Consider the following 17756-nt stretch of genomic DNA (forward strand, 5'->3'; position numbering starts at 1 on the left):
AGAAGCCACCACAATGAGAAGCCCGTGCACCACAATGAAGACCCAATGCAGCCAAAAATAAATAAATAAAATAAATAAATCTATTTTTTAAAAAGTTAACTGGACATATTTTTGGACTCTCAATTCTATTTCACTGATCTATATGTCTATTTATTTCAATAACACACTTTAAAAAATATTTATTTGGCTGCACCGGGTCTTAGTTGCAACACATGGGATCTCCATTGCCACGTGTAGGATCTTCGTTGTGGCATGTGGGATCTTTGGGTCCCAGCATGCAGAATCTTTAGTTGCGGCATGTGGCTTTAGTTGTGGCTCCCTAGTTGTGGCATGCGAACTCTTAGTTGCGGCATGCATGTGGAATCTAGTTCCATGACCAGGGATGGAACCCAGGCCCCCTGCATTGGGAGTGCAGAGTCTTAGCCACTGGGCCACCAGGGAAGTCCCTGTAACACACTGTCTTGATGACTGTAGCTTTGTAGTCAGTTTAGAAATAAGGAAGTGTGAGTCCTCCAACATTGTTCATTTTCAAGATTGTTTTGGCTATTCTGGGTCCCTTTCATCTCCATATGATCTTTAGGATCAGCTTGATAATTTCTGCAAAATAGGCAGTTGGGATCTTGATAGGGATTGCACTGAATATGCGGACCAATCTGGGGAATATACTGCCATCTTGACCATATGAAGTCTTCTAGTCCATGAACATGGGTTGTGTTTCCATTTGTTTAGGTCTTCTTTAATTTTTTTCGGTGATGTTTAGTACATTTCCATGTACAAGTCTTGCATTTCTTTTGTTAAATTTATTCTATGTATGTTTAAAAATAAATTTATTCTTTTTGATGCTATGTAAGCAGAATTGTTTTCTTAATTTCATTTCTGAATAGTTCATTGCTAGTGTATAGAAATGTAATTGATTTTTATTTATTTATTTATGGCTGTGCTGGGTCTTCGTTGCCGTGTGTGGGCTTTCTCTGGTTGCGGTGAGCAGGGGCTACTCTTCGTTGCAGCGCGCGGCTTCTCATTGTGGTGGCTTCTCTCATTGTGGAGCATGGGCTCTAGGCACACAGACTTCAGTAGTTGTGGCTCACGGGCTCTAGAGTGCAGGCTCAGTAGTTATGGCAGACGGGCTTATCTGCTCCGCGGCATGTGGGATCTTCCCGAGCCAGGGATCAAACCCGTGTCCTCTGCATTGGCAGGCGGACGGATTCTTAACCACCGTGCCACCAGAGAAGCCCCCCATCTACATTCTTAAGGGATATTGATCTGTACTTTTCTTGTGATGTCTTTGTTGGGTTTGGTGTCAGGATAATCCTGGCCTTGTAGAATGAGTTGGGAAGTGTTCCCTCCTTCTTCTTCTTCCATTTTTTGGTGCTTTATTTTCACTGCATCCTCCTGGTGCTCCTCTGTGTAACTGCCTTGCTCACAGGGGTCCCAGCCATACCCTTGGAAGTTTACAGTTCACTGCGTCAATTGCGCTTGGCCTCAAATATACATTGGGTGTTAGTGCCTATGGTAAGAGTGTTTCTCTGGGCAGATACAAAGTCAGTGCCATGAAGCACTGCACACCACCTCTCAAGGGGTCATCGGTAAGGCCTCTCAGGACCTCCTGTTACAAAACTGCCCAACCCTCTTGGTTTGAAATGCATTTTTCTGTATTTTTGTGGAGGCATTTCAGAACAAGGAACACCTGCTCAGTTCTGTTGAGGCCACATGGGAGAAAAGCGAGGGGGACATCTTCCCTGCAGGAAGTGGGACCCCATCTGAGAAGCTCCTCAAGACATTATCAGCCAAATAAAGGAAGGGAGCAAGGGGGCTGGCTAAGGCAGAGTGCTCCAAGTGGCACCGTCTTACCAGGGAGTCCACCATCCTGTCACTAGCCCACTGAACCAGACAGGTGGCAGGTGCCCTTAAAATCCTATTCCACAAACCACATATAAAGCTGAAAACATGTACTAAGTTCTGGGAGAAAAGGCTATCCATTTTGGTTTTGGTTTGCTTGGATGGATTGTCATTATTCTGCTGTGAACAAGTAAACACCCTGTCACACCCGCCTTTTCATTTTCAAAGAAGTGGCAAGAGCAGGACAAAGACCCCTCAGTCCCAGGATTAAACATGCTTTGTCATGTGATGGGACGCAGGGACTGTCCATGATGTAGGGCCAGGCATTGTGTAGGTGCTCAGTACACCGTGCCTCTCACTGACATCCATGAGTGGGGGGCTGCTGTGGGGTCCCCCAGGGTCCTCCTGGCCTGATGCAGGTGCTCCTTGGCTAGGAGGGGCCCGAGGGGCATCCTGGGCTAGAGGGCTGTGTGTTGTCTCCAGGAGACTGCTTCCTCCTTTGGGGACATTGTCTGTAACAAGAAGCTCAGAACAGCCAGTGTGCATTCTGCCAATTCACAGGACATTCCTGAAGTCAGGCACTCCTTCGTCAATGTGTGAGGTGGCTTCCTGCCATCCCACTGTGCGGAGGAGGTCAGGACTGTCCAGGGCCACTCAGCCAGACCTCTACCCTCAGCTTACCAGGGCCTGCCTGACTTCTGCACCCCCACACCCCCAGAGTTGGGGGTGGTTGGATGGTGCCCAGCGGGGTGGAGTGCACATGTGGGGAGGAGGGACCAAGGAGGGTGTCTGCCCCAGTGGAACGCCGGTGGGCTCCAGACCCCCACCCCCAGACCTGGACCTTAACCTGCACCTGGCTGCAAGGCGACTCTGGTGGCCTGGGCTTCCTTAACTGTGAAGCAGACACAGTAATAGGGCATCCCTAGGACCTGGTGAGTTAAGAGGGGGTGGGCTACCTGGGTGTTTGTGACAGCGAGGTGGGGCCAGGTGCTGGGTCTGGCGCCCTGGGGGTTGGGGCGGGCTCTGCGCACGGACCTCACCCACAGGCGGGGCAGGCTCAGCGTGCAGAGCGGCAGCGACGGCAGCAGCGGCGGCGACAGTAGGTGGGTCGCAGAGTCCTGTGGAAACAGATTCAGGCCCAGGAGGAGGCGAAGGCTCAGGTACCTGGGGACAGGGTGAGGCGAAACTGGCTCCAGGGGCGGCGGCGGCATGTTGGGGCCGGCAGTGCAGCGCCGAGCCCAGGGATCCCGCGCCACGCCCAGGTCGCCCCAGCTCGCGTCAGGTGCGCTGTTCTTCCAGTCCGGCGGGGCGGGGAAGGGGGGAACCGCGATGTCTGGGGCCAGGTGGCCGCCTGGGCTACGCCCAGGGCTGCAGCTCCACTCCTGTTCTGCGTCCTGGAGGCCTGGCCCAGCTCCCGGGAAGCCTCGGGTTTCCACCTCGCTCTGGGATCCCCGATCACAGAGGCTTGGCTCCCAGCCATGCTCCCTGGGGCTGCCCCCTTCTCACCCTCAGGGTCCACCCCCACCCCCACCAACAAGCCCAGATTCGGCTCCACCATGGAGTCCCTGAGGCAGAGAGGGCCTCCCACCCACCCCTGTCCCAGCCCTGCCCTCCAGCAGGCCATTGTTAAGCGCACTCACTACCCCTGGGTGGGATCAGAGGGAGGATGGAAGGCTGGGCAGCCTGTCACTCCCCTCTGGCCCTGGTAGGTGCGAGCAGCTGGCTTGGTGCTCCTCTCAGCTGCGTGCAATGGCTTCAGGACTGCCTAGCACTGCCGGCCTGGCGCGCTTCTGCCAGAAGCTGAAACGGCTGAAGCCGCTGGAGGAGGCCACCATGGAGACATCACTGCAGCGCTGCCTGTCCGCACTGGACCTGACCCTGCTGGGAGTGGGGGCCATGGTGGGCTCGGGCCTCTATGTGCTCACCGGTACCGTGGCCAAGGAGATAACCGGACCGGCCGTGATCGTGTCCTTCACTGTGGCCGCCGTGGCCTCCCTGCTGGCGGCCCTGTGTTACGCGGAGTTTGGGGCACGCGTGCCCCGAACAGGCTCTGCCTACCTGTTCACCTACGTGTCCATGGGCGAGCTGTGGGCCTTCGTCATTGGCTGGAACCTGGTGCTCGAGTACGTCATAGCTGGTGCTGCTGTGGCCCGCGCCTGGAGCGGCTACCTGGACGCCATGTTCGACCACCACATCCGCAACTTCACCGAGGCCCATGTAGGCACCTGGCAGGTGCCCCTCCTGGCCAAATATCCTGACTTCCTGGCTGCCGGCATCCTACTTTTGGCCTCCACCTTTGTCTCCTGCGGAGCCCGTGTCTCCTCCTGGCTCAACCACACCTTATCTGCCATCAGCATGGCCGTCATCCTTTTCATCATCATCCTGGGGTTTGTCCTCGCCCGCTCACACAACTGGGGCGAGGAGGAGGGCGGCTTTGCGCCCTTCGGCTTCTCCGGTATCATGTCCGGCACCGCAACCTGCTTCTACGCCTTCGTGGGCTTTGACGTCATTGCCGCCTCTAGTGAGGAGGCCCGGAACCCGAAGCGAGACGTGCCCCTGGCCATTGCCATCTCGCTTGGCCTCGCGGCCAGCGCCTACATCCTGGTCTCCACTGTGCTCACCCTCATGGTGCCCTGGCACAGCCTGGACCCTAATTCAGCGCTCGCTGACGCCTTCTACCAGCGGGGCTACAGCTGGGCTGGCTACCTCGTGGCGACTGGCTCCATCTGCGGTAAGTGGGGTCCTGCCCTGGCCTTCCAGGGAACACATCTCCAGCTGGGCCTCTGTTTTACCAGTTGTATAATGGACCCGGGAAGGGGCTAATTATTAGATTCCACCCAGGCTTGTTGACAGACCTACTCACCCCGCTCCCCGTTGTACACGGTATGTCGGTCTGGGTGTGTGCTTCCGTGTCCTTTCCTGGACAGAGGTACTCAGCCTTCACCAGATTCCCTAGTGGCCTGTGACCTAAACTGAGGTGTCCCACTCCTGGGTTGGGGGAGTGACAATCTTGCACCCCACAGGCACTCAGGCTCACCCTGAGAACCCAGACAGACTCATGCGCATGCTCCCGAGGTGCCTCAGCCGTGGCCCCTGGGGTGCCTATGTGCCGTGCTGACCAGCCCCCGCCCTCTGCTGCAGCCATGACCACTGTCCTGCTCAACGGTCTCTTCTGCCTTCCCCGCATCATCTACGCCATGGCCGCCGACGGGCTCTTCTTCCAGGCGTTTGCCTACGTGCACCCCCGGACACAGGTGCCTCTGGTAGGCATCCTGGTGTTCGGGGTTCTCACAGCTTTGGTGGCGCTGCTGCTGGACCTCGAGGCATTGGTCCAGTTCCTGTCCATCGGCACACTGCTGGCCTACACCTTCGTGGCCATCAGCATTATCGTGCTGCGATTCCAGAAGGCCCCCCTGTCCAGTTCCCCAAGCCCAGCCAGCCCCCGCCCTGCGGCCAAGGAGTACAACTCCTTCTCAGATCACATAGAGCTGGTGGGCACCGAGCAGGTCCCAGCCCCCGAGCCTGGGCAGCTGCGGCCAGCCCTGAGGCCCTACTTGGGCTTCCTGGATAGGTGCAGCCCTAGAGTGGCCGTGGCTTCAGGGACCTGTGTCCTGGTGGCCTCAGCCATCACCCTGGGCTGTGTGCTGATCTTTGGGGACTCAGCCCTGCACCTCCCTCGCTGGGGCTACATCCTGCTGCTTCTGCTCTGCGGCATCATGTTTCTGCTCAGTCTCCTCGTCCTGGGGGCCCACCAGCAGCAACGCCAGCAGGACACCTTCCAGGTACCTCTCTCCACTCCCAACACCCACTTGCTGTCAGCCCACCAGCTCCCTTCTCCCCCGCGTCCTCCGCTGAAGCGGGATGGCCACAGCTCACAGGCTGGGGAGGCAGCATGCACATCCACCTGTGTCTGCGAGTGGGCCCTGGTCTCCAGAATCTCCAGAGGCAGAGAAAGACTCTGAGGCCTCTAGAGCAGTTGGGCCCTGGGCCAGCAGCCTCCCCTACAGCCCAGCCCAGCCCTACCGTTGCCCCTTCAGATCCCCATGGTGCCCCTGATTCCAGCCCTGAGCATCCTCCTCAACATCTGCCTCATGTTGAAGCTGAGCTACCTGACGTGGGTGCGCTTCTCCATCTGGCTGCTGATCGGTGAGTGGGGGGCCAGGCTGGTGTCCTTGGCCGGCTGCAGGAGGAGGGTGAGGAGGGCGAGCAGGGCTGGGACCTGCTGTTCATGCTCACGCCACCCCTGCAGGACTCTTGGTATATTTCGGCTACGGCATCTGGCACAGCAAGGAGAACCAGCGGGAGCTGCCAGGGGTGACCATCACACGCTATGTGGTTTTCCCTAGCGGCAGCCTGGAGGAGACAGTGCAGGTCGTGCAGCCCCCCAGCCAGGTGCCAGCCCAGGAGCCCAGTGGTCCATGAGAGCTGCCTGCCCTCCATCCAAGGCAGCTCCGGTTTGCGGGCCTGCCCACACTAGGGGGTCCTTCGGACTGTAGTTCAGGGGCCGAGCTTCGAGTCTTTGGAGCCGGTGTGGCCAGCGCTCGTGTGGTGGACTCTTTGCGCAGTGCCTTCCAGTTTATGACCAACTCCAGCAACCTGGGCAGGCGGGGTAGGGTGGGTGGGGAAGAAGCCCCAGCCTCAGGGATCCATGATAATAACTGCTTAGCCAGCCATGTGGCCTGTGTCGTGTCCATTGTTCTTTGCGGCACTGAGTCCTCACTTGCCCCCAGGAACCACGCGATTGTCCCCAATGCAAAGCAAATGTGCAGAAGTTCTGCAAGGGGGAGATGCCAGCCCTGGGACAGCCCTGAGTCGAGGACACTCAGGCCAGTGCCCTCTGCCCTGCTCAGAAGGCGCTATACATACACCCATATGCACCAGGTACAGAGGGGCAGTGTCAGGCTCCCCTCCTCTGGGGGATGGGTCCAGACAGAAGTGCCCGGGCCCCAAGGAGGCCACCTAGAAAGGACAGCAGAGTTCGGGGTCCCCTTGGTTTCTCCAGAGCATGGTATGTGCCTGAGGCCTGCCTGGGGAGGCAGAGGCACACGCACACAGGCACACACACAGCTTCAAGCACACATCCACGTGCCCGCGCGGCTACCCTGGGGTGCGCACTGTGTGCAGACTGAGGCAGCAGCTGTATCCAAGCTCAGACCCTGGTGCTGCTCTCCAGCTGCCCCAGGGGATGGGTGCGCAAGAGCCTGAACCTGCCCCAAGTGCCTTCCAGCCCCGCTGGTCCTTGGCCCCAGGCCCACCCAGCACTGCCCACTGGTCTCCCAGGTGGTGCTGTGCCCACCACAGGTACTGCTGGCTCCCGTCTCTGCCTGTAAGGAGCACGCAGGAAGCTGCTGTCGACCGGCTTTACTCCTGGATCCTGAAGCCATACATCAGCTTTCTTTGGGCCCCGTACATGGGACCCCGCCCCGGTAAAGACCTCAGGGCCATGTTCTCTCACCCTGACCTTTGTGGCCTGCCTCCCCAGGGACTCTGCTCTGGGGATTGAGAGGCAGCAGGGACCCCAAGGCTTTGCTGAGGCTCCAGATGCCAGATGGTTCCAGATGCTAGCCCAGGCTGAACCCCAATCCTGCCCTCCCCAGCTTGCCCATGTCACTGCCCCGGCAAGCGGCCAACATGCCTGGTCACCGGGCCCCTTAAAGCAGCCCCCCGCCTCCCAGGTGGGTACTCCCAAACCCCTGCCACTGCCCTGGGGCCAAGACAGGGTCAGACCCCTGCAGCCAGTCCCTCCCTCACAGCTGTAGGCTCCCTGCAGCATGGGGAGTTCTCCAGTGGGCAGGACTCAGACCCTGTGAGGACGTCACAGCCAGATCCAGGCCAGCCTGCCGGGGCCTCTGGAATTTGTTTGGGGCATTCCTTCTGGCCACTGGGCTCCACCCGAAGTGAAGGACGGGGCCTCCTTCGAGCAGTTGCCTCAGGCTCATTCTTAGGTGTATGACCTTGGGTAGCAGTGAATTCCAGATATACATTCTCCCCACCCCCACAAGTTCCAGGAGGTTGGGCTGGGTGTCACCAAGGAGCACACAGACAGTCCCAAAGGACCCAATGACCACCAACTCAACTTCTCCATCCTCTTCTCCCAACCCCAGCCCTCCACAGTCTGAGGGCTGCCACCGGGAAGGGCTGGTGCATGCGCCATTGCCTGGTCCTAGTGGGTTGGGTCATCTGCCTGCCCCAGTCTGAATTCCATGGATGACCACCCCACACTGGGTGGGGATGAGCCCCAGGCACCCAGCACCAGAGCAGCAGGGACGGCCCTCTTGTCAGATGTCTTTCTACCCTGCCCTAGACTATGGTAGCACAGACCCTAGAACAGCGCTGAGAGGGTGGGGGCTCTACCTACAATGGGGGTGCTGCCGGGGGATAGGGTTGGAGTCTGCACAGCCAGTGGAGGGTCTGTGCTGACCACTGGTGAGTGGGCTGCTGCTGGAAGCCCTGGTGACAGAGCTGGGAGAGAGTTCTCCAGACACAGCTGGAGCCCTTGTGACCAGTGCCGTGGGACATGTTCCGCTGCAGGTCTCTGCAATAGTGGCTTCTGCTGCTCCCTGGGCAGTACCCTGCCAAGGCCAGAGTCAGGGCAGGGACAGTGTACCTGGGAGTTGAAGGATGGAATTCTCCCACTCCCTGCCCTGGTCCTGCTGGGGCTCCATCCATGAGGTACCCAAGGCGAGGCCCCTCCCTTCCCAGCCCCGAACCCCAACAGCAGGGAACAGGCTTCAGGAATGGGCCAGCAAGTGGGGGTCAGGGCCAAGGCTTTGGTGTCCAGCTCCTGGTAGCAGCCCTGGCCGTTGGGACAGGCGCTGGGCCCCCTCTAAGGAGCCTGGGCAGCCAGGTGCAGGGGTGCAGATGCCGGTTTTGTCTGCTCAGGGCTGGCAGTCACCTTTGGAGCTTTTGCCTGCAGATGAGGACAGCAGGTCGGGGCTCAGGCCGACGTTCCCCAGAAGTGTAGCAGAGCCCAGGGGCCAGGCAGGATGGCAGCTTACCTCCTCATACTTAGTCCTCCAGTAGAAATGAGCTTCTCCATCCACGTACAACAGCAGCAGGTCACAGAGGAAGGTGATCTGGGAGAGGCAGGACTGACCTGTGTCCTGGCCCCCAACCCACCCTCCTGCCACCTCTCCAGACCTCCCAACTAGACCTAATGTCAGGGGGCTTGGCTGTGCCATCGGATGGGCCTCGGCCCATGTTCACCGAAGCCAGAGGGAGCCCATGTTAGCCAGACTCACCACGCCCAGCCAAGCTGCTCCTGTGCCCAGAGTGACGAGTGTGCGGATGAGCCCGAACTTCCCTGCCTGAGAGACCTGGGTGAGCCTCTAAGCCATGCCTGTTACCGCCCGCCCCCCCCGCCCCTGCCCACCTACCTGCCCAGTGACAAGGATGTCAAAACGGATCCCGTAGAGCTTTAGCAGACTCCGGGCCTCCACACCCGAGGCCTCCCACCAGTGAGTGGCCGTCCTGGGGGCAGGAGAGAGTCTGGTGGCCTGTTCTGCCCGCTTCCTGGCCAGGCTGGCCCTCCCAGGCCTCCATCTTCCTCACCCACTGACTCCACAAACCCCCAGCCCTACCCTGAGTCCTGGGTTGTTTGTTGAGGATACAGGGAAAGAGCAAGCAGGACCCGCCTCTCAGGAGCTCCCTGCCTGCTGAGGGGATGGGGCAGAGGGGTTTCTAAATAGACACCTGCAGTGGGGGAAGGCCCAGGGCTGTGAGGGTCCAGAGGGGGGAGCTCACTCTCCCCTAGTAACCAGGGAAGGCTTTCTGCAGTGGGGCACACGCAGGTTGGTTTTCCAGGGATCAGGAAGGAGTTCTAGACAAAGCAGCACCAGCGAGAGCATAGAGCTAAGGGGAGCAGAGCATGAGTGGGGGCCAGCTCCACATAGCTGCAAAGGGCAGGGAAGGTCAGTGAAACCAGTCCAGGCAAGGTCCGTTTGTGTTTGTGCGTGAGCACACGCATGCGTGTGCTCACATGTGTGTGCACGCAAGTGATGAGGTGACATGAGGTGGCAGAAAGATAGGATCCCACTGGGCAGCAGCAGGGGAAGGTCTGCTTGGGAGACTCAAAGGCATGAGAATAAATGCAATGCAAGTTCCTTGAGTACACCCTGGATTGGAAAATAAAAAGATTTCGGACTATTATTGGCACAATTGGGGAAATTTAAATATTAGATTCATTCTGCCAATGTTAAATTTCTTGAATGTGACAACAGGACAGCGGTCACTTGGGAAAGGTCCTTATTCTCAGGACAGCCTGGGGAGGGGTGAGTGTCTGCCGGACATCTGCTCGATACTTTCAAACGGTTTGGTTTGAAATCTATCTAAATATATCCAGCTCAGTCTAGAGAGGAGAAAGAAAGCAAATGTGTCAAAGTGGTCAAAACAAAAAACAAAAAAGAACCCTGGTGAACCCAGATGACAGCTATATGGGTGTTCATGGTACTAATCTTTGAACTTTTCTATAGATTTCTGTAAATTTTTTGATAAAACCTTAAGGGAAAAGTAAAAAAGAAAGCCCCCTGTGCAGTGGAGGGAAGTACTGGAGGCCGGATGGGGGAGGAGGGGCTGGGGTAGGGGTCCCAGCAGAAGCAGGGGGTGCAGGGTGGAGGGCATAGGGCTCAGGAGGGAGGCTGGATGGAGCCTGTGTTGGGGGTCATGGAGCTGAGACCACCTCCTCCTTTCCCTGGGTCCCCCTCCCACACACAGCAGGCATCCAGAGTTCTGGGAGGGGTGGTCTGTCCCGGCCGCCACAGGACAGGCAGACGAGAAGCTGGCTTGGAGCAGTGGGCAGTGGGGGCCGCACCTGAAGTTGTAGCTCCGCTCCTGCAGCTGGAAGGAGTAGTGGGGCCAGCAGTCAGAGCCCCTGGCGTCCAGGTCGCAGTTCCAGTGGACATGGACACCCATGGCACCGCCCTGCACACAGCACAGCACTGCTCCACTGGCTTGGGGCCCGGGGCCCTCTCCCAGCCCTCTCGCAGCCCTGCCCCCTCCACAGACCCACCAGCAGCGCCAGGTCCTCAAAGACCCCTCCAGCTGCGGCCACGAGGTCCCCGATGCGGAACACAGGGCAGGAGGGGCTGGAGCGCGGGTCATAGCGGCAGCGCTTGAAATATGTTGGGTCCTGGGTGTCCAAGGCATTGGATCTGAGAGGGGTGGGCGGGGGTCAGGCCAGGCAGGGGACATGGAGGGTCTTCGACCAGCCAGGACCCCCCCCCCCCCACCTTACTTGGAGAAGTTAAACTTGCTGAAGGTGATGGTGTTTTTGATGAACAGCGTGAAGTTCTCCGCCTGGACCAGCAGGGGCTTCCTGTGGGGCAGGGGGGGGTGCGGGGGGGTGGGGGGGCAGTGAGTGGCAGGCTCTGTGGTCCTGGGGCAGGGGTGGAGGATGGCGGGGAGACTTACACGGGCACAGCACCACTCTCCACTGGGCACCAGCCCCGGATCTCACAGGTCCTGTGGGTCCCGTTGAACACTACGCACTGGCCCGTTTTTATGCCTTGAAAACGCAAGACAAACTCCAGGCCCTCAAATCTCTATGGGGCCTGGGGAGGGGTGGGGAGGGGGCCGTTGACAGAGAGATGCAGAGGCACCATGTGCACTGGTGAGCCACCCAGGGTCCCACCAGGCCCCCGGAGCCCCCACTCCAGTGGAAGCACTGCAAGGTGGGGGTTGGGGGGGCCGGTTACCGTGGCTGTGGGTCCCTGTCTCCCCTTCAGGACAGTCCTGGTCGGCCCAGCAGCTAGCCAGCGGGATGGAGGGGTGCTAGGGGTGAGAGAGCAGACTTGCCAAGGGCCAAGGGATGCCTCCTCCGTGACCTGCCCTGCAGTCCACAGGGACACACTCCTCCCTGCCTTAGCCCCTCAGGGATCCCTGAGTTTGGGGGCACAAGAGAAAGCTGGAGGGTGCAAATGAAGGCGGGGGGCGAACAGCCCTGGCTGGGTAGGGGTGCAATTGCTGTATTCCAAGGCCGAGCAAGACTCCTGCCCTGCTACTTCTGTGGGGTCAGAAGTGGTTCATCCAGACGGACTTCCCTGGTGGTGCAGTGGATAAGACTGCACTCCCAATGCAGGGGGCCCAGGTTCGATCCCTGGTCAGGGAACTAGATCCCACATGCTGCAACTAAGAGTTGGAATGCCACAACTAAGGAGCTGGTGAGCCACAACTAAGGAGACCGCCTGCTGCAACTAAGACCCCACACAACCAAATAAATAAATAAATATTTTTTAAAAAGAAGTGGTTCATCCAGGCCCAGCTCCTCTGGTCCAATTCAGAGGACTGAACAGGGAAGATGGCAGGACGGTGGGGAAGGTGAGTTTGTGCCGGGGTGGAGGTGCTGGGGGCTGACCAAGGGGGCGGCCCTGGTGGGAGAGGCCTGGGAAGTACACAGGCTCCTCCCTTCCCTGCTGGTTCTGTAAAACAGGGACATAGGTGCCTGCACACAGCGACAGAGTTCTGGGGATCAGCCAAAAGGGGAATGTGGTAAGCTTTCCGGGGGTCCCAGGCCCCGAAAGGAAGGCACAGCCTCACAGACGCAGTTCTGTAGTTCTGTCCTGGCTGAGGCTTGACGCTGCTGCCCAGGACACCCAGTTCAGGGGCAGCAGGGGGGACATGGCATCCGGTGGTAAGAAGAGCTCAGGGGCTCTGAGCCAAATGTGATTAGAGGACAGAGGACAGTGTGGAGCCACCTGCTCTGCTTTGCTGTCCCTACCTGTGTCCTGAATCTGCCCCTCTTCTCCACCTTGGCTGAGCCACCATCTCCTTTGTCCAGACCCCATGGTGACCAACATGGGTCCCCATCTCAGCCTCATCCTCCTCCATCCAGCAGCCCGAATCATCCCTCCCAAGGCACAGAAGATGAAGCGCCCCTCCCCTGAGCCCCTCTGCACCCCCCATGCTCCTGTGATCAAGCTCAGCTCCACAGCAGGGCTCTTGGGGCCCTGATATCTTGGGCTCCATCCTTCCCACTCCAGTCCAAATAGAAGCTCCAACCCCACTGAGCAGCAAGTGACCCCAGAGGTGCCTCACCCCATACAGCAGGGGCCTTTGCCCACGCAACCCCCTCTGCCTAGACAGCCTCAAGATGCTGACTGAGTCTCTGAGTCCAGTGGGAAACCCTTCCTGAGGCCCTGGGCTGGCAGAGGAGGCGCCTCCCTGGGGCTCCCAGCTGCAGCCTCTGCCCCTGTTGCAGGACCTGGCATCGTGGCTGGGCCGTCTGTGCAGAAGCTCCTTGGTGTATGCGGGCTGGACTTCTGCAGCCCTGGGGGAGGCTCAGATGATTTCTGAAGCTCTAACACTACAGGGAGCACAGTGGGTGTGCTGGGAGGGACCAGACGACCAGGACCCTCAGAGGAGCTGCTCTCAGGAAGCCGGTGGTCAGATCTGGTGGTCAGTTTCATGGGACAAGCCAGAAGCCGGGACACAGGGCAAAGAGGAATCCCATGGATTCCAGAAAATGCAGAACCATGGCCCCAGAAACATTTCAGGACAGTCCACACACTGAACAATAAATAGGTGTCATCTGAGCATTTGGAAAGGGAAGGACATCGTGCATTTGCCCAGTGCACACACATCACCTCCTCTGAGGATGGGGCTGACCAGGGACATGTGACATCCCCAGCAACTGTGGTGGGACCAACAACCAGGACTTAGGGGCAGGGACCACAGTTACTCTCCAGCCCAGCAAGCGATTAACTTTTAGCCTTGATTAAAGAAAGATGTCACCATGGAGGTAGGCTTCCAAGGTTCCTGACTGTTCAAACAAAATCCACAGCTAGGAAACTGTACACTTAAAAATGGTTAAGATGGTAAATTGTATGTTACATGTATGTTATCACAATTTTAAAAATTGGAAAAAAATCCACAGCTGGAGAAAAGAGTCAGTGGGCTCTGTGACAGAGGCTGAATCCCTGGGACATCCCTACGCAAGGGGAAAAGGTGAGATTTCAGGGGGAGGATCTGCATTTCTGGATAAGAAATGGATCTGAAGATGGCAGGAGACGGGCTTGACCACAGTTGTAGTGAAAAGTACCCAGAGTCCATAAGGGACCCTGAGCGCAGCATAAGCAGGAGTGTGCTGTTTGCGCACAAAAATGGAAGCCGCCCCAGCACACATTAATAGAGGCTGTGCGTAGCAAAGCTCTTGCCTGGTTGGTTTTTTTGTTTGATTTTTTGTGTTTTTTTGGCTGCACTGGGTCTTTGTCGCTGCTTGCGGGCTTTCTCTAGTTGGGTCGCGCGGGGGATACTCTTCATTGTGGGGCGCGGGCTTCTCATTGTGGTGGCTTGTTTTTTTTTGTGTGTGTGTGTGGCTGTGTTGGGTCTTTGTTGCTGCGTGCAGGCTTTCTGTAGTTGTGGCGAGTGGGGGCTACTCTTCCTTGCAGTGCACAGGCTTCTCATTGCAGTGGCTTCTCTTGTTGCAGAGCATGGGCTCTAGGCACGTGGGCTTCAGCAGTTGTGGCGCGTGGGCTCAGTAGTTGTGACGCAGGGACTTAGTTGCTCCGCAGCATGTGGGACCAGCAATCGAAACCGTGTCCCCTGCATTGGCAGGCGGACACTTAACCACTGCACCACCAGGGAAGTCCCCCAGATTGCTTCTTGCTATTATAAGAGCCCACCTGAGCACTGTGCCCCGTGCTGGGTGTTACCCTGACAACCTCCAAAATGCCCAGAGGTGGGACCAGGATGCGGAGGGGCCTGGACACCTCATGGGTGACAGCAGCAGGAGATTCTGGAACTAGGAACCCGCTGGGAAGCCCTCAGGCAGCCTTACCTCTGGGCATCTGCCCTGAACTTGTTCTGGCGTCACAAGGAAATTGGTCACCAAGAAGAACACGTTCTCTCCCTAGAAGACAAGTGTCAGGGTTGGTCTCTCCTCCCCGCTCCCATCGGGAGATGCCAGAAGCCAGCAGCTTGGCTTGTGTGGGAAGGGACCCTGGCCCCATCGGGCCATCAGCCCTGAGCCCCAGGAAAACGCTCTCCAATGAGGCAAGGGAGGCAGAGATGGGAGGTTGGCTGGGCTGCTGGCCATTTCTGAGCCCATGTGTGCCTCTCATGTTCATTTAGTTGCTCAACCAGAATTTTCCAAGAGCCTCCTGCTTCCAGGCACTGAAGATCCAGGCTAGTGGGGAGGTGTGCTCCTCACTGCAGGCATGGCCAGTGGCCAGGGGAGCCAGAGGTAAGCTCTGTCTGGACAACAGATGACTGGCGCCTGTGTGCTGCACACGAGAGTTCAGTGGGTGTGGAGGATGCACGCCCAGGAAGGGGAGGCGAGGGCTGGGCAGAGGCAGAGGCAGTGGGCGTGGTGGTGGTCAGGATCTAGAGGGGCTTGGTGGCCACCATCATGAAAGGAAGCCTCCTAAGGGTCAAAGGTAAGGGCTGGCAGGCTCAGCTTGGCTGCCGCATGGGGACCCACCAGAAGACCTCAGCCATTCAGAGATGGCGTGAGCAGTTGTGAAAGCTGTTAGGAAATGGAATGAACAGGAGAGAGGGACGGTAAGGCATCCAGCAGGTCCAGCCTCGGCACTGGTGGATGTCATTGGATGACAAAAAGCCACACTGGGAGAGGGAGATGATTTCTTTTGGGATGTGGCTGGTGTGCAACCAGGAGGCAGCTGTGCTCAGGGCAGGTGGTCACCGGGGTTAGAATTTGGGCATCAGCAGGACAGAGGAGGAAACTAAGGTTGTGGACAATCGGGTCGAGGGAGAAGTTGCCGGAAATGCAGCATGGGGGGGGCAGAGGAGGAGCACTCGACAGCAGTGTTCCAGGTCAGAGAGGAGGCGTCCAGGAAGCTCCAGGTCCTGGCACCCTGCACCCCTCTCACCATACCCTCAAGCTCAAGCCTTGAGCCCCTAGACACTCCTCTCCTTTCCAGATGCAAACTTTTATTTTTTTCTTTTCCATTACGGTTTATTACAGGATACTGAATATAGTTCCCTGTGCTATACAGTAGGATCTTGTTGTTTATCCATCCTGTATATAATAGTTTGCATCTGCTAATTCCAAACTCCCAATCCATCCCTCCCCCACTACCCTCCCCCTTGGCAACCAGAAGACTGTCTGTTCTCTATGTCTGTGAGTCTGTTTCTGTTCCATAGATAAGTTCATCTGTGTCATGTTTTAGATTCCATACATAAGTGGTATCATATGGTATTTGTCTATCTCTGCCTGACTTACTTCACTTAGTATGATCCTCTTTAGGTCCATCCATGTACCTGCAAATGGCATTATTTCATTCTTTTTTATGGCTGAGAAATATCCCATTGTATACATGTACCACATCTTCTTTATCTACTCCAGATGCAGACTTTGTAAATGCATCCCTCTGGCCTGGCTTCCCGACACATCACCTCCTCCACACAGAAACCTCTTACACATCCCTGAAAGCCCTGTCCAGACACTACTCCTCTGTAGGGCCCTTCCCAAGCATGGCCCTGTGACAGCACCAGCACCCCCTCTGGCATCACATCCCTCTCTTGCACACACTCGGTGCAGGGGTGGTATCAGAGGTGCCAGTACCTGGCAGCAGCACCAAGTCACCCACCTGTGGTGGCTTCACGAAGTCAGCCACATCCCACAGCCGGTTCCCCAGCTCCTTGATCTGGGTTACGGAAACCCCTTTGAGTTTGGTGATGACAGAAATCTGGGGGTCCAGGTCCTGCTCCTGGTAGCCTTTTTTGGTGAGGAGGGCCCACCTGAGGAGGAGGCAATAGGTGGTATGGTATGTCCCCAGCACATGGCAGATCTGGGGCCACCAGCTCAGTCTCTCCCCCCATACCCTCCAGGCTCCCAGGCCAGCATTCGGGGGCCCCACCTCATTTCCCACACCAAACACCCTGCACAGGCCAGAGGCTCCGGCCATGCATAGGAGAGCCGGTACCCTCACCAGGCACCCAAGGGCTTGGAGATGCCCACCACCACCTCCTTCACCAGCCAATCCCCTCCCCCTGCCCCGCCTAGATCCAGCTTCCTCTTTATAGACTACCCCGACCCAGCTTAAACTGGTGGTCTCTACTGGGGACCTTAGTGCTTCAGCTCTCACAAGTGTCAGGGACTACCTCCTGCCAGCCAGGGGCCTCCTGTGCAGGGATGGGGGCCCACCCTGATCTGTGCCCAAGCCAAACATGGGGCTGGAAACAAGGCACAGGAAAGAGTGCAGGTGGGCAGCCAAGCACACAACCTGCTCTTACACCCCACTGGCCTCTAGACAGACGGAGAGCCTTCCTTCTGCCCACTTCCTGCCCTGCTCCACGACCAGCAGCCCAGCCCCTGAAGAGTCAGACCCTCACCCCTCAGCCCAGCAGGACCAGCCGTGATCCCTCCGGCTAGCACGCCCAGGAGCCGTTCTCTTACCCCACCACGTAGACCATGACCCCCAGCTGCAGCAACCTCTGCAAGGCGCCCACCCGCCAGTTCCGGGTCCTCACATACTTTTCCGTTTTGTAATCCAGAAGCCCCCAGCCCACCACGGCCCCTGGGGAGCCCATGCTCCCAGATCCTGCCTGCGGCTAGGGCGCGTGAGTCAGCACAGCAGCTGCAGCCACAGCTGAACGGGAGGTAAAGCAGGCGCCAAGCTGGGCCAGGCCAGCAGCTATTAAAGGGACACTCAGGACAGGATTCAGCCTCCACCTCCCAGGCCCAACCCCCAGTTGCCCAGGGCCTCCCATCCGCTTCAGACTCCCTCTGCTGGGCCCCGGACACGCAGAGAGGAGCAGTCTCTGTCCACTGCCCTCTGGCCTCACCTCCTTGGGGTGATGACAGGTGGGATAGGTATTGTGAGAGGGCGGCATGGGCCAGCAGGAGCCCAGAGGAGGACAAGGAAAGCTTCAGGAAGAAGCAACCTCTGAATTGACACTTACAGATCTTAAGTTCAACAAGCAGCATTGGAGAGGAATGTTCTCGGTGGAGGGAGCAACAT

The 17756-nt window shown here is 57.9% G+C and overlaps 3 protein-coding genes across 8 annotated transcripts in view; 1 reads left to right on the forward strand and 2 right to left on the reverse strand.

Moving 5' to 3' along the window:
• The window catches only part of LOC131742845 (tubulin alpha-3 chain), a 24545-nt gene extending 21192 nt beyond the window's left edge, over window positions 1–3353 (reverse strand). The window contains exon 1 of one of the 2 annotated variants that reach the window (XM_067015283.1): window positions 2796–3353. In XM_067015283.1, the coding sequence (XP_066871384.1) occupies window positions 2796–3050 (255 nt within the window). In that variant the 5' untranslated portion in view covers window positions 3051–3353. The remainder of the gene's footprint in view (window positions 1–2795) is intronic. The other variant, XM_067015284.1, reaches the window with a different exon arrangement.
• SLC7A4 (solute carrier family 7 member 4) lies at window positions 2908–7193 on the forward strand. 3 transcript variants are annotated; one of them, XM_067015278.1, is made up of 5 exons: window positions 2908–2999; window positions 3549–4570; window positions 4981–5621; window positions 5877–5985; window positions 6089–6561. In XM_067015278.1, exons 2-5 carry the CDS (start codon window positions 3589–3591, stop codon window positions 6259–6261), a joined length of 1905 nt encoding a protein of 634 aa, XP_066871379.1. In that variant the 5' UTR covers window positions 2908–2999; window positions 3549–3588; the 3' UTR covers window positions 6262–6561. The 3 variants fall into 3 exon arrangements, with proteins under 3 accessions (XP_066871379.1, XP_066871380.1, XP_058897120.1); XM_067015279.1 differs by having other exon boundaries at window positions 2996–3121; XM_059041137.2 differs by lacking the exon at window positions 2908–2999 and having other exon boundaries at window positions 3531–4570; window positions 5877–7193.
• On the reverse strand, window positions 7186–17434 carry P2RX6 (purinergic receptor P2X 6). 3 transcript variants are annotated; one of them, XM_059041180.2, is made up of 12 exons: window positions 17192–17434; window positions 16383–16533; window positions 14612–14683; window positions 11532–11607; window positions 11248–11341; window positions 11072–11152; window positions 10847–10988; window positions 10649–10758; window positions 9216–9309; window positions 9081–9146; window positions 8838–8915; window positions 7186–8749 (listed from the first exon to the last, which is right to left on the reverse strand). In XM_059041180.2, the coding sequence occupies exons 1-12, from the start codon at window positions 17323–17325 to the stop codon at window positions 8666–8668; spliced, it is 1182 nt and encodes a 393-aa protein (XP_058897163.1). In that variant the 5' UTR covers window positions 17326–17434; the 3' UTR covers window positions 7186–8665. The 3 variants fall into 3 exon arrangements, with proteins under 3 accessions (XP_058897163.1, XP_066871387.1, XP_066871386.1); XM_067015286.1 differs by having other exon boundaries at window positions 10649–10674; window positions 17192–17371; XM_067015285.1 differs by lacking the exon at window positions 9081–9146 and having other exon boundaries at window positions 17192–17372.
• Between the last annotated feature and the right edge of the window lie 322 nt (window positions 17435–17756).

The sequence above is a fragment of the Kogia breviceps genome, chromosome 15 (assembly GCF_026419965.1).
Source record: "Kogia breviceps isolate mKogBre1 chromosome 15, mKogBre1 haplotype 1, whole genome shotgun sequence".
Classification (NCBI taxonomy): Eukaryota; Metazoa; Chordata; class Mammalia; order Artiodactyla; family Physeteridae; genus Kogia; species Kogia breviceps.